Genomic DNA, 24154 nt, shown 5'->3' with positions numbered 1-24154 from the left:
TTTAGAAGGAGCTGCTGAAACCCGGACTGAGGGGTGAACAGGTGAGAAGCAACGGGGCCGTGAGGGAGGATGTAACAGAACTCCATGGGCTTAGCTGTGAACTGTCAGTGGGCGGCCCTGCCTTCTGGCATGCTGTCCAGGGCCAGGCAGAGCACTTACGGCAGTCTGAAATCCGAACAGCACCAGGTGACTCTGACTGAGGGACGACCTGTCAAACTCCGGGTCCACCTTTAGCTCTGCTATCATGCAGGCCATCGCCCCGTACTCCCGGGAGTGGATGAAGTGCCTCAGGATCCTAATTATGGCCTTGATGTGGCAGACGGAGAGGTGCATCTCTTCCAAACTCTGATCACACACACATGCACCAAAACAAAACAACAGAAACCCATTTTCACTGAGTAAGTCAGAGGAAAGAAAATTCAAGAAGTATCGTGGAAACTAGATTAACTAGACTGTCCATTAGGCATTTGCTAAAGAAACTGGGCCCCACACACAACAGAGTCCCCACCCCTACCAGGAATGGTTCCACCATCCTGTTGAACCCTTTGTAAGACCCCCCTTCCTTAAATGGGCTTTGTCCAAAGGTGGAGAGTAGGGCACTCCGTCTCCCTGAAGGGACCATTCCTTATCCAATGTTTCTCCCTAAAGTGGTGGTTCTCCCAGATCAGGGCAAAGGCTGGGAGGTCCAGGGCTTCGAGCTGCCATTTGTCTAGTTTCCCGTTAGGGGGCAGCACCGCCTCATCCATGCCCAGATTCACCCCCGTGTTCCTCAAACTGGTTTCAGTGGAGGTTTTCTTTCTTTGTATTGTCTTTTGTTTTGTTGGAGGGAAACACGATGTTGTAACCACAAATGATCCAAAATAGCAGGAACCTCAGTCCCACTGGACCTGTTCCAGGACCTGGACATGCTCCCCCCAGCCCTGTACCTGGGCCATGCTGTCCCACAGGCTGGAAGCCACCTGGTTCTGCTCCTCACGGAGGATTCTGTACAGGATGGCGCGGCACTCGCTGTCCTTTGGCAGGGAAAGCCCCAGGTTCTTGTGCTCAGGGAACAAGGCTGCGCTCTGCTCTTCTGAGTCCGAGTCCCAGTGCTTATCTGGCACTCTGTGGACAAACACAGGTGACAAAAAATCCATGTCCCTGAGCAAAGCTTCTACTCTAGGACCCCATGGGGAAAGGACTAAGAAGTGATTCTGCAGTCTCCCTTTCAAGAAGATAAAATTACAGGAGGCAGGTTGACAGAGGAGAGATGCAGTGTGCTTTCTGTCTCTCTTAGCACCATGCTGGGAGGTGAAGGGAAGGAGGAGAGAAGGAAAGGATGGGGGGGGGAGGAAGGGGAAGGAGGAGGAGGGGGAAGGAGGGGGAAGGAGGGGGAAGGGGATAGGAGGAGGAGGGGGATAGGAGGAGGAGGGGGAAGGGAAAGGAGGTGGGAAGGGAAGGAGGAGGAGGGGGAAGGAAAAGGGGGAAGGGAAGGAGGGGCAACTAGAGAGGAGGATGGAGTAAGGGAGGAAGAGGGTGCGGGAAAAGAGCACCAGAGGAGACTGGGAGAAGGGAACAAGGGAGGAAGGGTGGTGTGTTCACCACCAAGAACACTCTGCCCTTCCCTCCCATTGTTGGTCCCGTCACCCTACAGATCCAGCAGAAAAGAAGCAAAAGCCCTTGATATCCACCTGATTTTGTCCTGGGAGGTATTTCACACCCCAGAATGAGCAGTCCTAATAGGCCAACAGTGATAGGCCAGGGAAAGAAGTACCTGAGCAGCTGGCAGAACCCAAGCTTGGGCTTCCAGGCCTCAAAGAACCTGGCCCGCTGGGTATCCGACTTCAGGGTGTCAGGGTCGTTCTCCTTGTTGCTGCTGCTGCTGCCGCCGCTGCTGCCTTCACCGTCTTGGCCGCCACCGCAGGCGCCACTGCCTACGTACTCCCCCAGCGTGTCCAGGGTCAGAGCACTAACTTCGGGAGCCTCTGTGTGGGGGTAAATGCAAAGGGGAAGAAACTCAGTGAGGCAGAAGTAGGCTCAGAGAGGGAGCATGCAAGAGGGTGCTCAGAGGGGAGGATGCCGGAGGGGCTCAGAGATGACCCATGCTGGGGTGTTTTAAGCCTGCCCTGCTGCAATTGGTACAAATAGCCCAGGAACCCGGTGAAATGCAGCTCCTGCTTCAGCAGGTCTGACTGGGCCTGAGTCTCTGGGTTCTAAGTAGCCTATGGGAAACACTGATGTAGCTAGTCATGCTCTGGGAGCAAAATGGAGAGCTGCCCCGTCCTGCCTTCAGACCCCATCCACACCAGGGAAAGAGAACACGCATCTTCCTTTTGAGGGGCCACTCTTGGTCTGCCTGCAGGACAGCAACCATGGGCAAACTCCCGACATGCCCTTTAATCAAAGGCAGGAGCCACACAAACAACAGGCCAGGCTCTAAAAGTGGAGCCGAGGTCCTGCAGGTGGGGAAGACACAAGATCCCAGGCAGGGCTCCCGAGGTTTCCTTCCTTGTCAGTCCCCCCCCAAATTCTCTAACAAAGTGGGGGCATCACTGTCATCTGTGGGGCTACCTGCATCACTGCCAGGAAATGAAGGGACAGTTCCTGCTTGTGTTACGACCACCCCCCACCACCCTCACCACTCTTCACCAAAATGGGCGCAGTCCGGGCTCGCCCCGGGGCCGGGGGTCACTCAACTGCCCTGGTAGGCCTTACCTGTTGGCTCAAAATCAATCTGGATCTTCCCGCTCTTGCACAGCTGCCCCAAGAAACTGCTATTGAGCAGTGTAGCGGCGGTGGCACGTTTGTGGGGGTCAGGCTCAAAACAGGATAAAAGGAAGGCTTTGGCTACAGCTGAAAGGCCTTTTGGAATTTCAGGGTGGACCTTATACATCCCCACCTGCATTTGAGAGAGAAGGGACTGATGTGACCAGGCCTCAGAAATCCAGTGCACATGCCTTCAGTGCAAGCTCCCACCTGCCATCCTGCGGGGGTAGAGACAGAGCAGAGTGACCCTGGTGGCTTATACCCGTGTCCAAGCCCCCGGGCCTCTTGGGACTTTGCCCATAGATTGTGGGGGGGATGGCACTGAGGGAGTTTCAGAGCCCAGGCCTCGGGGCTGCTGCTGCAGTAGTCTTGAAGCCCAGAGACCATGATGCTGGGGGACACCCAAGGTGAAGGGCCACGTGGGTGAGGGCCTCTGAGAGCATCCTGCCTCAGCCAAGCCAACACATGAGTGAGCATGGGTAAGACTGGAGAGAGCGCCAATGGTTGGTCCACAGAATCACCGGAAATGAAAAGTGATTGTTCTTAGCCTCTATAGTTTTGGGGTGGTTTGTTACAGGGAAGAACTCAGACGAGGTTGGGAACATGGCCTGCAGCAGGATGCTCTGAGGGGGTTCAAAGGCATCTGTGATCTCTTCCCTAATACACTGGGTTCCCAAAGGACGGCTCACTCACCGTTAAGTGTCCATGCATTCACAGCCCAAATCCTCCACCTTCATGTGCAAACCACATGCAGACCAAACCTGAAGGCTAGTACCTCATGGCCCGTGCCCTCATCCCCAAGGGGTACAACCGGCCAAGGGAGGGCCTCTGCCCTTTCTTCTTCTGGCTCTGGCTACAACTCAGCTTCAGCTCCAAGTTCTGGCCAGTTCATCCTTGTCCTGCTAAAGGTCTGTCCCTGTGGCCTGGAGGGGAGCAGGAGTTGGGGCTGAGTTGTCACATGTCACTATGACATGGGAATGCTTCCACCGTCCTGCTCATCCATGTTGTATAACCCCTCCTGCATAACTGTGCCCATTGGAGGTGACTCTCTCTTCTTAGGAGTCCTTGTCTTAAAGTTTGCAGCCTTTCTTTTTTTGAGTCCACCCAATAAGCCCTGGGTGTAAGCCCTTCTGGCCTCCAAACCCACCCATCCCCAGCTCTCAGGTACCCGGTGTGCCCTTGCTTGCTAAGCGAGATCTGGGTGCTGCAGAGAGTGGCCTTTTGACTTCACATCCCCAAGTCCCTTGACCAGAGTGCACTTAGGGTTCTGACTCATTGGCTGCTCATAGGGGGCTCAAGAGTTTGGGACAGGGGAGGGGGAAGTGGAGCGTTACTTACCAACAGGTATAAGGTTTCAGTTAAACAAGATGAGAAAGCTCTAGAGACCTGCTGTACAACATCATACATGGAGTCAACAAGACTACTGTGCACCGGAAAGTTCATTAAGGTATGGAGCTCACACTAGGTGTTCTTATCACAATACAGTAAAATTTAAAAACAAGTTTTGCATTTTGAGAACACTAAATGCTGGATGGAATTCAACCCCAAAGATTATGCAGGGTGCATTACAAGTGGCACTCCTCACCTGAGGGATGGGACATGAGCGCACGAGGGGGAACAGAGAAAAATATTCAGGACAAGAATCCAAGGACCCAAAGCAGTAAGGGGTGGGTCCTCTCTGGGTCTCAGAAAGAAACGAGCAAACATGGGTGGCACCCAGCAAGTACATTCCTTTTAAAAGTGCTTTGCTGTTAAAGGTGCCTGTACTAGTTTCGTAGGCCTGCCATAACAAAGTACTGCAAACTTGCTGATTTAAAACAGAAATCTAATCTCATAGTTCTGGAGGCAGACAGTCTGAAATCAAGGCGTCAGCACAGTCAAGCTCTCCCTCTGAAGGCCTAGGGATCCGGCCTTCCTTCTTCCCAGTTTCAGGATGTGCTGGGCGTTCCTTGGCTGCTAGGTGCGTCCCTCTGATTCCTGCCTCTGCTCCCACGTGGCCTCCACCCCCACATGGCCTTCTCTCTGTCTCTTCACATCATCTCTCCGTGTCTGCCTCTGTACCCAAATTTCCGCTTTTTATAAAGACACCAGTCATACCAGATTAGGCTCATAGGACTCACCCGATTTTAAGTTGATTATCTCTGTAAATACCCTATTTCTAAATACGACCATATTGTGAGGTGCTAGACATTAGATCTTCATTTTTTTTTTTTTTGAGGACATAAGTAAGCCTGTAACAGTCACTTTGGGGGAAAAACAGTTCTTTTTGTTTCAGACACTAACCAGAAGTTTCTTGCCATTTTTCTGAGATCCCAGAGCTAATTTCTGCAGTCTTTGCAAAGAGAACATAGGGGACATTATTTAATAGTAGCTTTCTGGTCTGCAAACTCACCTTACATGCCAGCCTAAAATCTCAACATATTTCCAGCCTTTGTATACCTAATTGCCTAACCCGAACAGAAGGGGGGGGCAGGTTCATGCCCTATGGATGAACTGAGTGAGTCACAGCCTCCCCGCGGGTTTCAGAGTGCTGCAGGAAGTGGGCGGCAGATCAGAAAGCGGCCAGACATGGCTCTGAGGTGGGCCCTGATGCCTTTCTCAGCACTAGCTACTATGGATTCTGAAGCCTATGACTAAAGTGGCAGGTAAGGTCTTCAATGGCCCCAGCTGGCTCGTCACAGATGGACATAAAAGGACTGGGAAGGTCTCTGTTGTCCTCCAGTCCTGGTGTTTGGGGTCTTGTTGGGATTGTTAGTGCCAAAGGACACTTGACGACTTGAGCTCTTGGCTTTGGAGTTGCTGGCCGGCTGCTGGGAGGGCGGGAAGCTCGGAGAACCATCTGTAGGGCCTGGGCCGAGGACAGCAGCCCCAGCAGCGTGGGCCAGCTCCTAGGCACTGACAAGTCCCTTGGTTCCTTCTGGCAAAGAGGCTGAGCTGAAGGCCCAGCAGAGGTGCACGTGGGCTGAGAGCAGGAAGGAAAAAACTGCGTTCTGGAATCACAGTCCAACAGGCTGCTCTGATGCGCTGTGACCTCACTGTCCATAAGCCATGGCCATTTGGCCTTTGTGAGCCCTCTCTTCCTTCTTAGTCTTGGGGTGAACAAAAAGACTCCAGGGAAGGTCAGGGCTGGTCATGGACTCTTAAGGCTATGGCCCTCTTCAACTTTTCCATGTGTTCGTGGGGCTAGAGCCACAGACCTGACCTTGGCCACACAGGATTGTCCTGGCATTGGCTTCTCTTGGAGTCACCAGCAAGCACGTCCCTTCCTCAAGGGGACATGCCCAGCTGTAGAACCCCAATGGTCCTTTGTGGGCCTCCATGTGCACGCGGTTCTTAAAATTTTTATTTATTAATTTTTAAAAATTACTTCTGGGTTTTTATAATGACAACAAAAACATCACCGAATATTTCAAGCTCCACATCTCCCAAACCTACTCAGAAACCTGTTCTCCAAAGACACAGATCCATGTGGCCTTTGAGCCTTAACCAACATAAGGGAAAATCCAGATTCAAGAGCAGAGGCTGAATTCTCCCTCCTAAAAATAAGGGAAGAGATACCCCTCTTTTCTTACAGCATTTACTTGGGAAAACTTGTAAGTTCTCTCCTTCAGATGTATGTCAGTATTTTAAAAAGCTAAGTAAGCCTCTTGCTGGGAATGTCTTTCTCAAGAACTCAGTCACCTCTTTGCTACCACCAAGGAAGATGATGCCCCTATCTCCCAGTGTCTAATGGAGGGGAGGAGCCCAACATTGATGGTACCTCGCTCCAAAACTACGTCCTGTCTTAAAGATCTAAGGTTATTTTTCCTTTGGGTAAAGCCCATTGGTGAACACAAGTAGTCACCCCAGTGAATCTCAGATGAGCTACTGTGACCAATGGCTGTCCAGTCCTCAGACCAGAGGACTAGTTAGCATTTCCATTGAGAAAACGGATGGAAATGGTTCTGCTTCGCTCAATAAAGGATGAGTTATTTCTGTCTTTGTTATCTTTTAGCGGATCGCCTATGATGCATATCACACTGGCTGAATGCTTATTCAATAATAAAGCTTTTCTTTCTCTTCTATCTTTCTGGAGGGGTTTCTGCATTGAGAGGAGATTTTGATTTTAATTAGATTTTCCCAACACCAGCAACCTAAGTCACTAAACATGTCTTACTTTATACAGCGCTATATGAGGATCGCTGAACTCATGGAACGGAGGCTTGCCAGTGGCCATCTCAACGACGGTGCAGCCCAGGGACCAGATATCAACCGAGGAGCTGTACCCGCAGTGTCTTTGATCGATAATCTCAGGTGCCATGTACTGCAAAGTACCTATTGAGAAGAAAGAAGACAAACAACGTGGGCACCCTAGTGCTTAAAAACTAAGTATACCATTACTAAACAAATGGGTGAACTTTAACTCTCATACTAAGGATAGATGGGGCCTGGCCTCATGCATAAATAATGTGGTTGCATCTTTTCTTTAACCAGAGACATTTAATACTAATCACATTGAGAGAGGATTGCTCAGCCCCTTGAAGAATAAATGGGCTCAAATTCAATAAGCACGTGTTAAACACAGACCAGACAGAGGGACACCAAAGTGTAAGAAACATAGCGCCCGACCTTTGGGAGCTGCCTAGTGGAGTAGACAGACATAATGATGAGGGCGATGATGATAACAGTGGCAGTGGCGATGGCAAGATGTATGAAGTACTATAACAGCAGTACACAGAGGACTCCAAGAACAGGGACGGCAACTGCTTGGTTCTGCCTGGTTCGAACCAGGGAAAGCTATAACTAGCTCAATTTGGATCTCTGAGAAGTAAATGCCAAGACAGGATTAGACACATGAGAGATTTACTGGGGAGGAGGTATACAAAGGATAAAGGGGGAGGGAGCAGGGTGGGCAGAGGTGCTTTTAGACTGCAAGGCAGGTCTGGCGCCTGGGAAAGGAGAGAATGAAAGGAGAGATGGGGAGGATGGAGGGGGAGCCAGGGAGGGGGGAGAGGGGGAGGGCAGAGGGGGAGCCAGGGAGGGAAGAGGGGGAGATGGGGAGGAAGGGTCTCAAATGGCACAGCAGCTCGGAGATAGCTCCCCAGTGGAAGAATCCCACATTTGTTTGAGTACCCTCACCATGAGTAGGCTATAGATACTTGGGGTAAATCATGACCTTGCTAGGAACATGGTGGCAGATCCAAAGGGGCAGTAGCTGGGGCTGCCGGTGAATCAATCCGACTTTTGCTGTGAAGGTCAGGGAGATGGACAAAGGGATCAGAGGGCCTCCAGGCAAGGGGAAGAGCTTGAGTAAAGGTCCATGGATGTGAAGTAGAGACTGAGTCCAGGGAGCCACTAATGATGCCTGACATAGGGCAGGGAAAGGAAGAATGGAGGAGGCAGTGGCCAGGACACAACCTAATGTTAAGCAGTGTATTCTGAAGGCTCTGACCTTGGACTTTCTCCTGTGGCTCATGAGCCACCAGCGGTGGTCACCGGGAAGGTGGTGATGAGACAGGGAAAGTGGGCTGCTAAGGGACTGTCTGAGAGATGGGAACAGGGAGGACAATCAAGGGTTCTGGCAGTAAAGCCTTTGCTTTTCCTTAAAACTGAGCCCAAGGAAAGAGGAAATGTAGAAACTACAGCAGCAGATGCTATGTGCTGGTAAAGAGGTTAGTACAGCAAACTCAAGAGATGATATGGCCCAGGGTGCAAATAAAGAACACTGATGCTCAGAGAAATTCAAGTGCCTGTCTCAGTATCACACAACGAAAGCAGGTTTCCTGAGTCTTGATCATTGATAAAACAAACAAACAAAAAGAAAGCAACTCATGGTTTAAAAAATGTATGGATATGCTACCTGCTACATCGTCCTCTTGAAGATCCAATGCCTTCTTAGCACTTTCCCTTCCTATCAGCCTTTGAAAGGTCTAGGACAGCTCTGACCAAAACAATGGTGCGCCACCATGGGCATGCTCTATTCTGTGCAGTTCATTGTGACAGTCACTCACCACATATGACTGATGAACCCTTCCAATGTGGCTGGATAGACTGAAGAAATGAATTTTAATTTAAAAGTGTAGAAACTGTATTTCATTCTTAAAGTTAAATATACATTGTTCTGGATCAGTGAGCAGCGGAGCAGACAAGATAGCTTTGGTCTCCCAGCTGAAAGCCTGGTAGGAAAGTGTTCAGCTGGCTTCAGGGTTGGGCAAGATGAAAGTTCCAGCATTTGCTGTGTTGTTAGGTAATCCCAGAGTCTCAGGAAAGGGACTTCCAGTGACACAATAGCCCCTTCAGGCTTCTGTTACTGTGAAGCAGCAAGGGAGAGGCACTAGCAAGGAATCTGCCTTCTAACTACCTATAGTTTATTCATTAAGGCAAGATCTGACACTGTACTGGTTCTTAAGTTACCTCTTAGTTCTGCTATGTGACACTGGGTCTGGGATTCTGCAAGCCACTTTTCCACTTTGCCTCCTGCTCCCTATTAGGCTCTGCCACCAGGCGGTGCTAGAGAGGAGGAAAGAGGTGGGCTACTTGCTCCTCCATCTGCTCACTCTTCCTGGGAACGAGCAGCACTTTGGAGGTTCCCAGTGGCAGTACTTAGCTCCTGTTTCTATTTGACCCCCAAATACTTCCAGAACCTGTTTCATCTTGCCTCCTCAGTTATCTGGTCCAGCCGAGTGGCACCTGCTCATGAGATGTCCGAATCCCACCGTCTCCTGCATACCTCTCAAGCCATAGGACTGCAGACTGCTTTCTGAACAGTTCTGTCTATAAAATTCTTTTTGTAAAAATAGCTGGGACAGTTTCAATTTTTCTGCTTGGACCCTAACACAATCACTGAAAGTTAATTCTTAAAAGAGCAAGACACTTAAACTTACAAAGTTATGCAATGGTAGAAAATAGCACTAAAACAAATTGTGATGGATTGCTGATCCTGGCTGAATAAATGTCCATCTTAGTACAACTATTTCATAATTGGAGAATCAGTCTGCTTAATGATAAATCGGGAGATTTTCTTTATATGGAATCATAGTGAACACCATTCTTTCTAAAGGCAGGGACTTAGCAATGACATGCATATTAGTTGTTTATTGCTACATAATAAACATCCACAAAAGTGAGCAGCTTGAAACAACACTTAGGATCTCAACAGTTTGTAAGTGCTGGAATCCAGGGACAGAGAGACTGGGCCCAGGCTCTCTCATTGGACCACAGCCAAGATGTCAGTGGGAGTGGAGATCATCTGAAGGCTCAACTGGGACTGGAGGATCCACTTCTAAACGCATGCACTCCAGTGGGGATTGGTAAAGGCTTTGGTTCCTTCCTCCCTTCCCTTCCTTTCCTTCCTTTCCTCCCTCCCTTCCTTCCTTCCTTCCTTTTTTGTATTTTTCTGAAGTGAGAAATGGGGAGGCAGTCAGACAGACTCCTGCATGTGCCCGACCGGGATCCACCTGGCATGCCCACCAGGGGGCGATGCTCCGCCCATCTGGGGCGTTGCTCTGTTGCAACCAGAGCCATTCTAGCGCCTGAGGCAGAGGCCATAAAGCCATCCTTAGCGCCTGGGCCAACTTCGCTCCAATGGAGCCTTGGCTGCTGGAGGGGAAGAGAGAGAGAGAGAGAGGAAGGAGGGGGGGAGGGGTGGAGAAGCAGATGGGCACTTCTCCTGTGTGCCCTGGCTGGGAATCGAACCCAGGAGTCCTGCACGCCAGGCTGACGCTCTACCACTGAGCCAACCAGCCAGGGCTAGGCTTTGGTTTCTTACTAGTGGGACTGTCCATGTGGCAGCTCAAGACACAGCTTCCCCCAGAACAAGTGATCCAAGAAAGAACAAGAAAGAAGGAGGCCCCACTACCTTTTCTGACCTAGCCTCCAGGTCACACATCGCCACTCTGCCTTATCTGATTCATCAGAAGTGAGTCACTAAGTCTAGCCTGCATTCAAGGGGAGGAAATTATACAAGGCTGCGAGTACCAGGAGGTGGGGATCACTGGTGGGGGGTGCATTGTGGAGGTTGCTGGCTACAGCATCAGACTTCCAATTAGCACTCAATGGCTTAAAAAATGTCTCCAAGACCCATTGTCCATCTGACTCTCACAACTCCGTGAGGCCAGGCAAAGGAGGCACTATCTATTGTTATTCCCATTTCTCATCTGAGGAAACTGAGGCTCAGAACAGCCAGGGGATTTGCTCAAGCTAGAACCCAGGTCTCTGCCTCCAAATTTGGACCTATGTACCATGATATTGCCGATCTATTTAATAAATCCAAGAGAAGCGCAAGTGAAAGAAAAGCTGTCTGAATAAGAGATGATGCAAGGGATTACCAAAGCAATAATGTGACATGTTTCCTTATGACTGGAAGGTATAGAGCAACAGTGAAAACCTGGGTGCTCTATTTTATTTACTATGGTATTCATAGAGCAACCATCCACTCCCTGTAAATAGCCCACAGAGAGGTGGAGCCATGTGACAATTTCAAAAAGTCAAGGCGTTATCCCCGGGTGATGTGCATGCTGTGGGTTGTAGCAAAGGCTGCTCCAAGAAAACCAGTGAAGCTTCTACGGGAAGCATGTGAATATAGCAGAAATCTGGGAAATTTGCTTGCCTTAAAGCTGTCTCCCTGAAGGGCTTCATATCCTCCCTAAACGCACTCCCCACCCAAGGTGTGCCCACACTGTTCACCTGGCCATCGGTGCCAAGTTCTGAACAAGGTGACCAGAAAATCCACAGGAACCTGCCCAGGGGCCTCCCACCCAGATCAAGGGGCCCAAACGGTTGAAAGAGTGAAGACTGGACATTAGGGGTGTTGAAAGTGACTTCTTTAGATAGAACTGTGCTGGGAGGTCTAACCTCTCTCCTTAAAGGAATTGGGGAAAGGCTGTCCTCAGAAGGGTGTGTACTCATGGCAAATCAAGCAACTCAACATCCACTCAGCATAATCACACTTGAAAGGAAGCCACATGTGTAGGATCTTCCATGGGCCCTTCAAGAAAAGGTTAGAACCCAGTTTCAAAATTTAGTATTAATGAAGTACAGAAATGAAAAGTAAGGTATAGCTTCTCATGGCCCCAGGGGCCACCCCAGTTGCCCTGCTCAAGCGGTGGGCCTGGTGGGAGGGCCCCACTTCTTCCTATCCAAAGCTGCTACAAGCTCTCTGGGGGCCCAGTCAGAGATCGTATTATGTGTCCCCTGCAGGTAAGCTGCACCGACAGCTGGCTCCCACAAGAAGAAAAGAGCTTAGAGCAACAGTGTGAGGAGCTATAGGGCCTGCAGATATCACCGTGCCCTTGTGACAACGGTAAGATGCATGGACCCCAGATCCCAGATGCGAGGCCCGAAGTAGAAATAATGCTTTAGGGTCTTTTAAAAAGGAATCCTGCCCAAAGGCAGTTGTGGATCCCTCAGCAGGAAGACGTAGAGGAGTGAATGTGAGGGGTAAAAGATTGGGCGGGGTACAGTCAGCTAAAGGACAGGATCTTCCTGCCCAGGGCCTGGGAGCTACAGTCAAAGAGACCCAGCCAGAAAGTGTGAGTAATAATAGCACAGAAAGCCAGCCTGGACCAGTGTGAGTCAAGTGAAAATGTGCTGTGGCCCTTTCCCCTCCTCCCGCAGCTGGTCCAGATGCAAGAGGGGTGGGAGGGAGAAACGGCCAACACCCTGACTCGGGTACTGCCCGCTGCTGGGACAGTAGGCTTGCGGGGGGAGTCTGCCCCCGCAATGAGGACCAGAGCGTGGACGAGGATGGTAGCCAGACCCTTCCAAGTACTGCATGCAGACTGTGTGTGCCTCTCAAGGTGCCACTAAGACTCTCTTTGAGAAGAGACTGACAGTTGTCAGAGGGGAAGAAAGTTGAGAGACTGGATGAAAAAGGCAAAGGGTTGGCTCTGGCCGGTTGGCTCAGTGGTAGAGCGTTGGCCTGGTGTACGGAAGTCCCGGGTTCGATTCCCGGCCAGGGCACACAGGAGAGGCACCCGTCTGCTTCTCCACCCCTCCCCCTCTCCTTCCTCTCTGTCTCTCTCTTCCCCTCCTGCAGCTGAAGCTCCATTAGAGCAAAAGATGGCCCGGGTGCTAGGGATGGCTCCTTAGCCTCTGCCCCAGGCGCTAGAGTGGCTCTGGTCGCAACAGAGCGACGCCCCAGATGGGCAGAGCATCGCCCCCTGGTGGGCGTGCCTAGTGGATCCCGGTCGGGTGCATGCGGGAGTCTGTCTGACTGCCTCCCTGTTTCCAGCTTCAGAAAAGTACAAAAAAAAAAAAAAAAAAAAAAAAAAAAAAGAAAAATAGAAAAAGACAAAGGGATTAAGAAGTACAGATAGGTAGATAGAGAACAGTCATATAAAGATGTAAAGTACAGTACAACATAGGGAATAGTCACTAATATTGTAGTGACTACGTATGGGGCCAGGTGGGAACTGGAAACATGGGAGGAACCATTCTGTAAAGTCCATGATTTTCTAACCACTGTGACTATTCTGTACACCTGAAACTGGTACAGAATACTGAATGTAAACTGGAACTGAAAAATAGCAATCAATCAATCAATAAGAAACTGAAAGCTAAAAAAAGAAAGACTTTCTCTTTGTTATCTAAGTATGGCTGGAAAAGTCACAGGAAAGGTCTGGGGTCCTGGGCAGGAGGTGAAAGGTAATGGGGAACAAAAATAAAATGGCTGTTACAATTATACCCTGAGTCCAACATCTTTAACATGTTAATTATGTCCATAAACTCAATTCTCTCCGAGGCTTCTGCTTACTCTAAGAACCCGTGACTTCTAAGTACAAATGATTTATTTAAAAAATTCTTCAGTTGCACTTAGTACAAATCAGGTATTGGTCAAAGCACTTCACCAACATTAAAATTCATTTAATTCTCATAAAAGCTCCATGGAGCAGGTACTATGAGCATCTCTGTTTTACTTATGAGGCAAGTAAGACACAGAGAGGTTAAGTAACATGCCCAAGGTCACACAGCCAGCAAGTGATTTGAGTCCAAATCTGAATCAAGGATGTTTACAGCCATAGACCAGAACAGAGCTCCTGTCCCAAGGTCTATCATTCCATATCAACCCCAAAAGGATGAAAACACAAAGGCTTGTGAGTGTTCACAGCTGTGTGATTCACAATAAACCTCAAAGTGGACATAATGCCAATGTCCTTTAAGTGGTAGGAGGATAAACAGAATGTGGTCTAACCATACAATGGAAGACTTCAGCCAGAACAGAAACCTCGTGCCAAACCAGGCTATGGCAAGGGGGAACCCTGACAAGACTGCGTGGCAGACCAGCTGCATTAAGGACCCCGGCCCCGCCTGGCACAGACCCATCAGTGGAGGACACAACCCTGAAAGGACACACCTGGAGAGCTGATGAATATCCTCTTGAGATTCTCCCGAGACCTTCCCTAAAGCCACCAGCCTTCTACAGGCCCTTAGGACAGAAGACCCAGTGCTTTCCACCGGGAGCATGCCCACACCCTTCCCTTCCACCTCTCCCCTGTGCCCCATCTTTACCCTTCCTCTCCTAAGCCCCAAGGGCTCCTCTTTTGCCTCTGTAGCTTGTTCCCTAAAGCCTATTTCTTCTAGCTCTGTCACTTTCTAAATATATATTCTTATAGTTAAAAAAGAAAAAATGGTGTGGGCGAAAGAAATTCTATGCAAAGGACCACGTGTGCTACTCCTCCATTTATGTGAGCTCTCAGAACAGGCAGATCTATGCAAGACAGTGGGGATCAGTGGTGGGCCGGGGCGGGCCGGGGACTGGGGGCTGAGCGCTGAGGGCCGGGGCCTGGAGGTCGAAGGCTGGGGGCTGGGGGCCAGGTGGGAATGGCGATTGACTGCAAGGTGACACAGTTTTGGGCGATGATGGAAACATTAGAAACCTAGCTTATGGTGATGGCTGCACACTAGGGAAATTGACTAGAAACCATTGAATTGTACACTTCAAATAGGTGCATTTTACGATAGGTAAGTTACAGTAGACCTAAATAACACTTTAATAAACAAAAGCAAAGGGGGCTGAGCCTGGCCATCAGGGCCCTTCCTCCTGTTCTAGCTGGTTTACACACACACACACACTCTCTCTCTCTCTCTCTCTCTCTCTCTCTCTCACACACACACACACACACACACACACACACACACACACGAAAACCCTTCAGAGGAACACAGGAAGAGAAGGGTTAAGGCCAACAAGGTGCCTGAAGCCTCTGCCTTTCCTTCCAGGATCCAAGAGCCTCTGGGCATTTGCGTGGAAAATGCCCACTGCATCCACCGCACCAACCGGCTGAGATTTCTTTACAGAACTGTTCTGCTTTGCAAAGAGTAATTATATGCAGGGGAATTTCCTATCCCCCCAAAAGAGACCCCTTCTTTACTGTTCCCCAACTATCCCTGCATTATTTTGCAATGCAAAATTCATGCCTCCTTAAGCCAATTACTTGAGAAAATGTGATATGTGATCGTGAATTATACATTTCTTTTCTTTGTGATTTTTTTCTCCTTGGGGATGCTAATTATAAAATAAACTGGGGGTTTTATGTCTTGAAATAACTTTTTGTCATATCAGAGTCCCTCTTGCTACATACTGCAAAGCTAATTGGTGGCTTCCAAAGAGGAGGATATAAGTCATTTTCAATTAAGGTAGTAAAAACAAATGTGCCAGTCATACATACGTATATACATACTCTGATATACCTGTTGACATACGTATGTTTATATCAGAAAAAATGAATGAAAATTCAATACACTCTTCCTCTGGCAGATTATGGTGGAGTCCGTGGTATAATATTTCTCCATTCTGAGTGCACATACCTCCCCTGCTTTACAACTGAAAACCATTTCTGATGCATAGATTTCCTTCAAATAGGGAATATGTCCCTATTGTGGGTCTCTAGTGTCGACATACAGCTGTCTGGTTGAAGAAAAGTCTCCAAAGCTGAGATATTACTCACCCACACTAAGGCCAAATCTATCCACTGTACAGCTTGGTGCCATAGGGACAGAACAGTCACCTGGCTTTTACAGCTTACTGTAGAGCTATAAAATCACAAGCACTGTTTCATCATTTCATCAAGCAAGATCTTTGTGATCTTTTTATTATACCTTGGGGATCATAAACCTTTACTTATTCAAAATTAGTACTTCTTTCCAAGGATGAAAGTTTCTGCTATAGCTGCTTTTAAGCAGGAAATTCAAAAGGCCATAGGTAGCTTTTGAGTATCATTCTACTCATTGGTCTTGTAAATGGAAAGCTAGCTGACAATTTTAGACTACTGTGTGAATCCAGTCCTTCTCAACACTTAATAAGCCACCACTGACCCCGGGAAAAGAAACTCCAATTCCTCAAATCCACTCAGAGCAACACCATATTTCCACTCTTGCAAACTTAATCCTATCAATGCGCAAGGTGCCAGAATTCACTCAAGCAACAGGCTATTTTTATGGCAGAACAATAAATTGTCCTACTAAGTTGTCTGACTAATAATGTTCAGAATAACCCATGATCCCAAATTACATGCTATTAACCATTTTGCTGATTGGTTAGAAACCCTCAGAAAACCTCAAACAGAGCACTACACCTACCAAACCTTTGAAGGCAAAGAAGTAAGGTTATCTTGTTGTCATATTCGCTGGCTAAGTGCATCATTATGACAAAGTTCAAGCAATTTGTAGTTGGGGAGAATATTTCACTTAAATTATCAATTGCGCATAGGCCAAGCTCTGCTCTGCTTACCAGCAAAAGTCTCTGTACATGGATTCACTCCTATAAGACGTTTAGAGGTTCCAAAATCAGAGATTTTCACTATTCCATTATAGGTATTCACCAGAATGTTATCGCCCTTGAGAAAAGGAAGAACATTAAACAGTTAAACACATATTTCCAAAACCAAAACAGATTTGGACCTTAAGAAATAGTCTGAAGTGTTTAGGAAGACTAGACTTTGCACTTGGGGGACTGTCATGATCAATCCTTTCCCTTCAGTGAGCTGGTCAGTCTGCAGACACTGCCAGCAGCTGGTGTGATCTTGGATGTACTAATGAGACCACTTTGGCCCAGACAAGCAAGTACCTTTATGTCTCGGTGCACAATCTTGTTTCCGTGGAGATACTTAAGGCCTTCCAGGATCTGTCTGGTGTAAAACCTGATGGCGGGTTCCTTCATTGGCCCCCACTTTGATTGCAAAAGAAAAGAAAGGCTTCCTGGAAATGAACACAGCAGAAAACTCTCAACAAGGTGATGAATATTCACTTCTAAGAGTTCAGGGCAATCAAGTCAGGTGATGTTCTGTCTTAATATACATATAAGCGCTCACATCAAAACCTCTGTAGCTGGGCTAAATGCAATACCTTCCCACCCCCATGTTGTCTGTTCCCCAGATGTAGAGGGAGGAGCTCTCTGATGACAGAGACCAGGATCCGAGGAGACTGGGTCTCTCCGTCCTCGCTGTGAGAAGCCACAATGCCAGGTCATAGGGACAGGGCTGTCTTAGCAACCTCCCTACAATTATACTACTACAGTGTGTCCGTAAAGTCATGGTGCACTTTTAACCGGTCACAGGAAAGCAACAAAAGACAATAGAAATGTGAAATCTGCACCAAATAAAAGGAAAACCCTCCCAGTTTCTGTAGGATGATGTGGCAGCATGTGCGCATGTGCAGATGATGATGTAACACTGTATTCAGTGGAGCAGCCCACGGCCATGCCAGTCGAGATGTGGATGGTACAGAGGAAAGTTCAGTGTGTTCTGTGGCTCGCTAAATTCGAATCTGTGACCAAAGTACAATGTGAATATCAGCGCGTTTATAACGAAGCACCACCACATAGGAATAACACTACTCGGTGGGATAAGCAGTTGAAGGAAACCGGCAGTTTGGTGGAGAAACCCTGTTCTGGTAGGCCATCAGTCAGTGACGAGTCTGTAGAGGCTATACGGGATAGCTACCTAAGGAGCCCTAAAAAATCTATGTGTGAGCCCACATCGGACTGCACTGAATAGATATGAAACTGGGAGAGTTTTCCTTTTATTTGGTGCAGATTTCACATTTCTATCGTCTTTTGTTGCTTTCCTGTGACCGGTCAAAAGTGCACCATGACTTTACGGACACACTGTATATTAAACATTGAACCTTTGAGCCCAAAGTAAACCTCCCTTCACTTCATTCTGATCATCTGTTTCAGAAGTCATTGTGCAGGCCTTCAGGCATCAGCCAGCCTCAGCTTCCCCCCTTACCCAGGGCTGTGGGGAAACCTTCCTGTACCTCAGTTTCCCATCTGCAAAATAGGATGCACACATCTACTGTCATCCTTAAACCTCATGCCTAGAATATCGATTAATGTGAAAAGCAATTGACATGTTTTTCTGCGAAAACTTGGGCAACCTAAGGGAGGAAGAAACTTTATTTCTTCGTGTGTGTGTGTGTGTGTGTGTGTGTGTGTGTGTGTGTGTATGTGTCAGACACAGACAGAATCAGAGAGAGGGACAGATAGGAAGGGAGAGAGATGAGAAGCATCAATTTTTTGTTGCGACACCTTAGTTGCTCATTGATTGCCTTCCCATATGTGCTTTGACTGGGGGCTACAGCAGACTGAGTAACCCCTTGCTTGAGCCAGCGACCTTGGGCTCAAGCTGGTGAGCCTTGTTCAATCCAGATGAGCCTGTGCTCAAGCTGGCAACCTCAGGTCTCAAACCTGGGTCCTCCGTGTCCCAGTCCAATGCTCTATCTACTGCACCACCACCTGGTCAGGTGAAACTTTATTTCTCTTAATGTAACCCTCAAAATCAAGCCCATTGTCTGGCTCTTAATATATATAGTTAGGCTCCTAATATAATAGTAGGCTCTTAATAATTGTTGGTTGAATGAGTGAATATAGATTTCTAACTGAAGTTTTTATATTGTACTGAGATCATAATTATCATTATTAATTTTATTATTCTTATATTTTAATGAACATTTACTGAGTTCATGCTTTCTGCCAGGCACCATTCTAAGAGCTTTACATACACTTTTTTTCATTTAATCCATCCAAAAACTCACTAAGAGAGGCTCAATATTACTCCAATAATTATTACTATCAATTATCATAGTACCTGTTATTACTGCAATTTTACAATCATTTAAGCAATCGGAAGACTGAGGTCACAGAGACGTAAAGAATTTGCCTGAGGTACAACTTGCAGGTGGAAGGACCCAATTCAAATGAGACAATATGGCTCCAGACCTGAGGAACTCTTACTTTTGCACCATGGCTGCATTTGGGAATTTTGTAGATAAAGCACTGGTGTTCGATTTCACCGTGAACATGTTATTTTGCAATGCCATTTTAAAAATTTATTTATTGATTTCAGAGAGAGAGGAAGGAAACAGAAACATGGATCTGTTCCTGTATGTGCCCTGACCAGAGACTGAACCCACAACCTCTGTGTATTAGGACAATACTCTAACCAACTGTGCTATATGGCCAGAGCTGTAATGTCATTTTTTTTTTAGATTTTATTTATTCATTTTTAGAGAGACAGGAGAGGGAGAGGAAGGGGAGAGGAGCATGAAGCATCAACTCCCATATGACTGGGCAAGCCCAGGGTTTTGAAACCACGACCTCAGTGCTCTAGGTCGATCCTTTATCCACTGCGCCACCACAGGCCAGGCAATGTAATGTCATTTTAATAAACCAGTCACTACCCTGTCCAAACCGCCTTTAAACTCCTAGACTGTAAAGGCCTCAAGACCAGAGACTATGCTTTCCTTTTCTCTGTCTCCAGCACTCAGTCCAGTGGCTGACACTCAGTAAACCCTCAATGAATATTAGATGATTGAATTAACAAATAAAAAATTGACTGTTTACATGACATTGGAAAGTTTACATAGAACTCCTCTGAGAAACAAATGCTCTCCCACATCTGAAAGGTCTACCATTTTTAAAAAATCTTTTTTTAAAACTTAAAAAAATATATTTATTGATATTAGTGAGAGAGGGAGGGAAAAGGAAAGGGGGAGGAGGAGGGGGAGGGACAGCACGAGAGGGAGAGAGAGAGGGAGAGGGGGAGAGGAGAGGGGGAGAGGGGAAGAGGGGGAGAGGGGGAGAGAGGGAGAGGGAGAGAAGGGGAGAGGGGGAGAGGGGGAGAGGGAGAGGGAAAGGGGGAGAGGGAGAGGGAGAGAGAGGGAGGGGGAGAGGGAAAGGGGGAGAGGGCGAGGGAGAGGGAGAGGGAAAGGGGGAGAGGGAAAGGGGGAGAGGGGGAGAGGGGGAGAAGGCGAGGGAAAGGGGGAGAGGGAGAGGAAAAGGGAAAGGGGGAGAGGGAGAGGGGGAGGGGGAGAGGAAAAGGGGAGAGGGTGAGGGCGAGGGACATGGAAAGGGAGAGGGAAAGAGGGAGAGGGAGAAGGGGAGAGGGAGAGAGGGGGAGGGGGAGAGGGTGAGGGCGAGGAAGAGGGGGAGAGGGTGAGGGAGAGGGGGAGAGGGGAAGGGGGAGAGGGAGAGGGGGAGAGGGGGAGGGAGATGGAAAGGGAGAGGGAAAGGGGGAGAGAGAGGGGGGAGAGGGAGAGGGGGAGAGGGAAAGGGGAGAGGGTGAGAGGGAGATGGAAAGGGAGAGGGAAAGGGGGAGAGGGAAAGGGGGAGAGGGAGAAGGGGAGAGGGAGAGAGGGGGAGGGGGACAGGGGGAGGGGGAGAGGGAAAGGGGGAGAGGGTGAGGGAGAGGGTGAGAGGGAAAGGGGGAGAGGGTGAGGGAGAGGGTGAGAGGGAAAGGGGGAGAGGGTGAGGGAGAGGGAGAGGAGGAGAGGGAGAGGGGGAGAGGGCGAGGGCGAGGGCGAGGGCGAGGGAGAGGGAGAGGGAGAGGGAGAGAGAGAGGGGGAGAGGGAGAGGAACATTGATCTGTTCCTGTATGTGCCCTGACTGGAGATTGAACCAGCAACCTCTGTGATTTGGGATGATGCTCTAACCAACCAAGCTATCTGGCCAGGGGAGGTCTGTCATTTTTTAAATATCAGGATGGATAATGATGTGTATATTTATTTCCAACAGTGATTTTTCAGAATATGAGACCAGAAGACCAGTGACTACTCACCCCCAGGCACCTGCTCCATGAACACCTTAATGTAGCCATTCTCAGAAACACAGCCCAGGTATTGAACAACATTGTGGTGTTTGAGGTGCTTGTGCAGGGAAATCTCCTCATACAGAGCCTGAGAGTGCCTAGTAGGAAAAACAAAGCCATCATCACTTGCCAAATCCTCAGAGATTAGGGTCCGCATCATACTAATACCTGCCCTGCTGCCGGCCATCCCTTCTTTCTGGAAGCCTATCCCTTGGCTCCCATGAGCCTACTCAGCTTCTCATCTGTAAATTAGGGGCAATACTACCAGCCACACAGGGCTGCTGGGGGCCAAAGTGTGTCAGATTTCTCAAGCACCCAATGGAGTGCCTGCTTTGTGGTAGGCACTCAGCAAGTGACTGCTGCTGTTACTACCATTAGTGTATGGCCTGAAATCCCCAACTATTGTTGGCCTCTCTCACCAGCACTGAAGGATGGCATTCTAGAAGGTTCTGTCCTCCAACCTTCTAGTTTCATTCTGTAGACTTACTCCAGACTACAGCAGAAGCCACCTAATGGACCTTCCTGTCCCTGCCTCTGGCCTCCTTAGTTGATTCCATCCCCAGCCACCACATTCTCTTTGCCTAAAATATACACCATCATTTCACCTCGCTTCATCAAGTTCACATAAAGACCATATTGCTAAACATGGCACACAAAGACCTTCAAATTTAGGTCAGACTACATCTTTTAAATTCTTTGCCTCATTTCAAGAACCCTACTGCCCCATATCCTACATTCAAGTCACAGCACATGATTTGTTGTTCTCTGAATAACAGCTCTGTTCTCTCCTCAGCATAGAATGCTCTGGCTCTCTTTTCTGCAAACAAACTCCTAATCATCCCTCAAAGAACCCCTCAAAGATTTCTTTTCTCAAATTTGCCACAACTCATCAAGGAAAATTCATTCCTCTTTTATGTTCTACAATCATATTATGACACTTGTCACTCTAGCTCACAAACAAGGTTTCTGCATTCCCTATCAAGCCAGGAGCACCCTGGGATAAGGACAGTACCCTAGTAACCCTTCAGTCCCCAAGTGCCCACCTAGAATCTAGCACAGGGAAGGTGCCCAATATCAGAAGTTCAGCCTGTAAATTTAGGAAATGGGACAAAACAGTCTCTAAGGTTCCTTCTAGCTCTAAATCCTAGGAACAGCTATCAGCAATGAAAAGCTTAAACAATTACAACAATCAGGTGAAGGAGGTATACATGCCAGAAATTTCTCCCCCACCCCCACCCCAAAAAACAACTGCAACACTTTAGTTATCCTGAGAACAAGAGACAGAAAAATGAATGAGGAATTCAAGAGACTGAATCCTTGTCTTGTTTCTTCATGACCTTAGTGAAGTCTTTTAATCTTCCTCAGCCTTGAAAGAAGTTGCTTGAGTGCATCTTAGGTCTTGCCTTATAATTCAAACATCGTAACACACAACCCCATTAAAAATGAATGGATGAATAAAAGTGAATCAATGAAAGAATGAATGAATGATGAAGGGTCTTAAAGCTGCTAGAAATCACTTGTAAGCCCTATCTAGTAATTCACTGACCACCTGGATGGAAAGTTGTTTGCACGTGGCCATCAGTGTCCAGCACTGAAGGCAATACTGCAAATGTGGTCTGACCACACCTATGCAGCACACAGCTATTATTTCTCATGCTTCAGCTATTACTGTGTATATAGCCTCTCTATAAAAACACTTCACAGTCAATACTGCAATATTCTTGTTTAGAATTAGGTGGGAAATTTAAAAAGAAATAAACATTTAATCAGACTCTAAAAATGTTGAAGAAATGAGTTAACATTACTGGTGATTTTAAAAATAACCACAAAATCTATGGGTGAGGTCGAAGGGCAGAGTACAAAAGAAGTCTGTATTGCAAAAAGCTCATTTTGTTTTACCACATTAAATTTTCTATAATGACACATGAGTAAATGATAGCCATTTAAAATGGTTACAATGTGAATTAAAGCACCCAGTCACACTTTTAAATATCTGCAAATAACTAAATAAATACATAAAACTACAGACCTAGTTGATGGGTGGAAATGAAACTAGTTTTCTTTTAAAATATGACAGCAATCCACATATCTTCAAGCAGTGTTTTTCAACCACCATCAGCGGACTGTCCGCCAGAAATTTTGTGCTGCGCACAAGAGTTAACCACCCTGTTGTAATTACAGACCCAATGATCTTATTCAAATTTGCTTATGCTCAAGATGATTTCTGCCTTACTGGTCCCCGAAATAATTCTGTTTTCACTGGTCTCCCAGTGTAAAAAGGTTGAAAACCACTGCCTCTAAGTGAAATGGCTCCAGTTTCTCAATCTATTTATAATATGCAGAGAATAAAGCAAGTCACCCTTATTCCAAGAGAACTTTGATTTTTTTTTTTCTTTTTGATGAAAGAATGCTGTCATCCATTAATCCTCTGCAACATCATTGGTGGGCATAAGATTTGGTCAGGGAGGTGGCGACTGGAGAAATGTGAAAGGTCTGCCCCACTTGCCTGTTATCTCTGTCTGGGATTTCTTTAATGGCTATCCATACTTGATTGCTCAGATCTCTCCCAGAATACACGACCCCGTATGCGCCTTTACCCAGCACAACTCGATTACCATTCGGATCATAATCGTACTCATACTAAGGAAGAAAAAGCAAGGTGAAAAAGCACACTACTTGTGGAGAAGCCCCATAAAAGCCCAAACATTGTCCTGCAACCCCCCCCCCCAAAAAAAACAATTTATGAATAACATTATTTGAATACCAAGTGATCACAGTTCTTAGGTTATGCTATTTTCATTAAGTACTTTAAAGCGGTAGAATTCTCAGTTACCCATATATTCACAACATGATTTTATGAAATGGAACCCAAGAAATGTAAAAAATATGAGACTTGGCCCTGGCCGGTTGGCTCAGCGGTAGAGCGTCGGCCTGGCGTGTAGGAGTCCTGGGTTTGATTCCCGGCCAGGGCACATAGGAGAAGCGCCCATTTGCTTCTCCACCCCCCTCCTTCCTCTCTGTCTCTCTCTTCCCCTCCCGCAGCCAAGGCTCCATTGGAGCAAAGATGGCCCAGGCGCTGGGGATGGCTCCTTGGCCTCTGCCCCAGGCGCTAGAGTGGCTCTGGTCGCGGCAGAGCGACGCCCTGGAGGGGCAGAGCGACACCCCGGAGGGGCAGAGCATCACTCCCTGGTGGGCAGAGCATCGCCCCTGGTGGGCGGGCCGGGTGGATCCCGGTCGGGCACATGCGGGAGTCTGTCTGACTGTCTCTCCCCGTTTCGAGCTTCAGAAAAATACAAAAAAAAAAAAAAAAAAAAAAAAAAAAAAAGAGACTTAGCTGGCTCATTTTT

The 24154-nt window shown here is 47.8% G+C and overlaps 1 protein-coding gene across 1 annotated transcript in view; it reads right to left on the bottom strand.

Moving 5' to 3' along the window:
- The window catches only part of MAP3K15 (mitogen-activated protein kinase kinase kinase 15), an 80010-nt gene that overhangs the window by 4994 nt on the left and 50862 nt on the right, over positions 1-24154 (bottom strand). Inside the window, exons 15-23 of the mRNA XM_066250566.1 lie at positions 23314-23447; positions 20778-20905; positions 16790-16920; positions 16454-16559; positions 6902-7059; positions 2695-2878; positions 1754-1964; positions 927-1104; positions 160-345 (exon numbers count right to left, since the gene is read on the bottom strand). Of these exons, the coding sequence (XP_066106663.1) occupies positions 160-345; positions 927-1104; positions 1754-1964; positions 2695-2878; positions 6902-7059; positions 16454-16559; positions 16790-16920; positions 20778-20905; positions 23314-23447 (1416 nt within the window). The remainder of the gene's footprint in view (positions 1-159; positions 346-926; positions 1105-1753; positions 1965-2694; positions 2879-6901; positions 7060-16453; positions 16560-16789; positions 16921-20777; positions 20906-23313; positions 23448-24154) is intronic.

This window comes from Saccopteryx bilineata, chromosome X (genome assembly GCF_036850765.1).
Source record: "Saccopteryx bilineata isolate mSacBil1 chromosome X, mSacBil1_pri_phased_curated, whole genome shotgun sequence".
Taxonomy (NCBI): Eukaryota; Metazoa; Chordata; class Mammalia; order Chiroptera; family Emballonuridae; genus Saccopteryx; species Saccopteryx bilineata.
Note: the sequence above shows the minus strand (reverse complement) of the source record. Positions and strands in the feature narration are given on the sequence as shown.